Source organism: Mesitornis unicolor, unplaced genomic scaffold, assembly GCF_000695765.1.
Source record: "Mesitornis unicolor isolate BGI_N332 unplaced genomic scaffold, ASM69576v1 scaffold1381, whole genome shotgun sequence".
In the NCBI taxonomy this organism is placed as follows: domain Eukaryota; kingdom Metazoa; phylum Chordata; class Aves; order Mesitornithiformes; family Mesitornithidae; genus Mesitornis; species Mesitornis unicolor.
Genome location: NW_010165575.1, coordinates 34,243 through 36,903, shown reverse-complemented (window position 1 = coordinate 36,903; position 2,661 = coordinate 34,243). Strand labels below are relative to the sequence as shown.

Sequence of the window (2,661 nt, the reverse complement as noted above, 5' to 3'; positions counted from 1 at the left end):
AACAAACCGCTTTCTCTCAAGGAGTTCGACACTGGTTTATTTCTCTGGAAGATTCTTTGTATCTCTTCCAAGACAAAAACTGGATTTAAAACCAGTTACTATCCCACCTTGATGCATTTAGCTATCTGAATGCTCAATTCTTTTTTCCTTTTATTTAACTCTATTACAATTTTGACTTTTGCTATCCTGTAAGAATAGATTCTGTGGGTTAGACAGACCCTATGAAAGTGGCTTCTTTCTGCTGTCAGATTGCATCCCTTATTCTTATAAAATACAAAAAAAGTGAACAAGTCTACTTCCTTACTCTTTCTTTTGCTTACACCTTTAACACCTCCGACCTGCTGCTACTTTTTGGTGAAGTTACAGTAGGTGACAGTGCCCAAATTCTCTTTTTATGAAAGGTCATTTGAGAGGCAAGTGATCCTATGCAAAACCATTTACTGCATATTTAATATGGGAGGGTCCAGCATGTATCTGGATTTATTGGAGAACAGACTAGTTAACAGTACAGCTAGACCAGCTCCTAATTTATACCAATAAATACCAAATTTGGTCGCAGTCCTGATGGTCATGGTCCCTGTGCTGTGAGCCTCCGCCTGATGGTACCAGAAGGCATACTAAAGGTAGGATACACGTTTGCAGTAGTTAAACATGATCTTATACACACAGCCCGTGTCTAATGCAGAGTGTGTTGTTTCTAAACAAACATGTATTACTGCTAAGGAGCAGAGGGAAGAAAGAGAAGAATCAATTTCTTCTTTCTCAATCTGTTTTTCAGCAAACGTTAAGCAAGCCTCCCAGCTCAAAGAGCCTCAGGAGTTCTGGGTGGACTCACACACAAAGGTCTCGGTCCCTATGTTGTCGGTCACTGGGACATTCAAGTACAAAACTGATGCCAGCGGGACTTTTTTGGTGGTGGAAGTCCCCATCAGCAAGACGGCGCTGCTGGTGCTGCTGCAGCCCATCAACGGCAGCGACCTGGAGCACGTGGAGTCCACACTGCCGTGGCAGTACGCGGCCTGGCTTCAGCAGCTTTCCCCAAGGTAGGGATCAGGCACATGTGCCCTGGGCAACCCTGCCTACTGCCTGCTCACTGACTGGAGTCAGGTCCTGCAAGGGATGGCTTAACACCAAATACAGAAACGCCTGCAAACCCCAGGGACCTCACCCCGAGGGAGCCTGACTTTGGTGGGATTGGCTTTTTATTTGTGGTATTTCAGGGAAACGAGCAAACCCCTTTCCATAGCTGACAATGCAGGACTCACAAAGTGGCATCATTTACGATTTAACAGCATAATCAGGGGCAGATTTTGGGTGACTTCCCACTTGGAAGCAGTAACACAAGATCAGTCAGCCCTTGGTAGCCGTCTGTCCACACATACTGAGCACTTCTAGTGGCTGTTTTCATGTGCCCATTTCTCAGGACTGCCAAAACACCATGCTTTCATACCAGAGAGCACACACTCATTTGTCTCTCTCTCTTTTCTGCAGAGAAATTAAATTAACACTGCCAGAGTTAACAATAGAAGGCAGCTCAGATCTACAGGAGCTGCTTGCAGATATGGAACTGCCTGAACTGCTGGGGAAGGGGGCAGATCTCTGTAAAATAAGCAACACCAATCTAACGGTTGGAAAGGTACAGTACATTTAAAGAAATATGCATCTTTCTCAGTTTCTGCCTCTGTAACGGTATAAAACAAACCAGTCAGAGCCACGTGGGACACATGCAAGTAGGGGACTTTCCAGATGACTGAGCGATAGTGAATACTTTTTAGAATAACCCATAAACAGGAACAGGTTGGCTTTAAACTATTGAAATTTCATCACTGCAGCAAACAATGTACAACAGAGATTAAGTTTAAGGTCTGAGCGTGCTAGGTATTCCAAGTACAAATTAGGCTGCATTCATTACCACCTCCAGCTCACAAACCCCCAGGCACCACAGCTGGAGGGAGCAGCAGAGGCTATTGAGCTGTTGAGGATAATCCTCCATCACTTTGGGACTACTCCCAGAAATCCCAAACACAGAGGCATGGGCAGCACATGACCATACCTGAGTAAGGGCTCCACAGTTCAAGTCCCAAGGGGAAGAAGGGAGAGCTTGAAGGAAAGGCCTGTCTTTCATAAAAGGAAGGCAAAATATGTTCCAGAAGTATAATTTGAGTGCCTTTACTTTCATTTAATTTTATCTTTAGAAGGTGTCCTACCTTGGAAGTTCTGTCAGGGGCTTCAAGGTTTCCAGGGTTTCATGCAGCCTAAGTGTAGAAGCAGTTGTAGAGCTTTCTCACATGTTACGGAACAAGTACTCCAAGGTCTTTTTTTAAACATCCATGGAGTCTATCCTGTGCTGCCTACAGTTGATCTAAGTTACTGATAACTTCATGTGCTAGAAAACACTTAAACCCTCATTCATCTCTTTGCTGTCACGCTCTGATGACTCTGGATTTACTCATATGTTTTACCTTACAGGTAATAAATAAAGCCTTTTTCAAACTGACCAGTGATGGAGCAGATCAGCCAGAAGGTCCCTTAGCACAGAAGGAAGATGTGGGGTTCCTGGAAATAACACTGAACAAGCCGTTCCTTTTAGCTGTTTGTGAAGAGAAGTCGAGGGCAATGCTTCTCCTCGGCAGAGTAACAAACCCACTGCATGGGGTTTAA

At 44.5% G+C, this 2,661-nt stretch overlaps 1 protein-coding gene across 1 annotated transcript in view; it reads left to right on the top strand.

Moving 5' to 3' along the window:
- The window catches only part of AGT (angiotensinogen (serpin peptidase inhibitor, clade A, member 8)), a 6,018-nt gene extending 3,357 nt beyond the window's left edge, over positions 1 to 2,661 (top strand). Inside the window, exons 2-4 of the mRNA XM_010194663.1 lie at positions 779 to 1,043; positions 1,492 to 1,636; positions 2,470 to 2,661. Of these exons, the coding sequence (XP_010192965.1) occupies positions 779 to 1,043; positions 1,492 to 1,636; positions 2,470 to 2,661 (602 nt within the window). The remainder of the gene's footprint in view (positions 1 to 778; positions 1,044 to 1,491; positions 1,637 to 2,469) is intronic.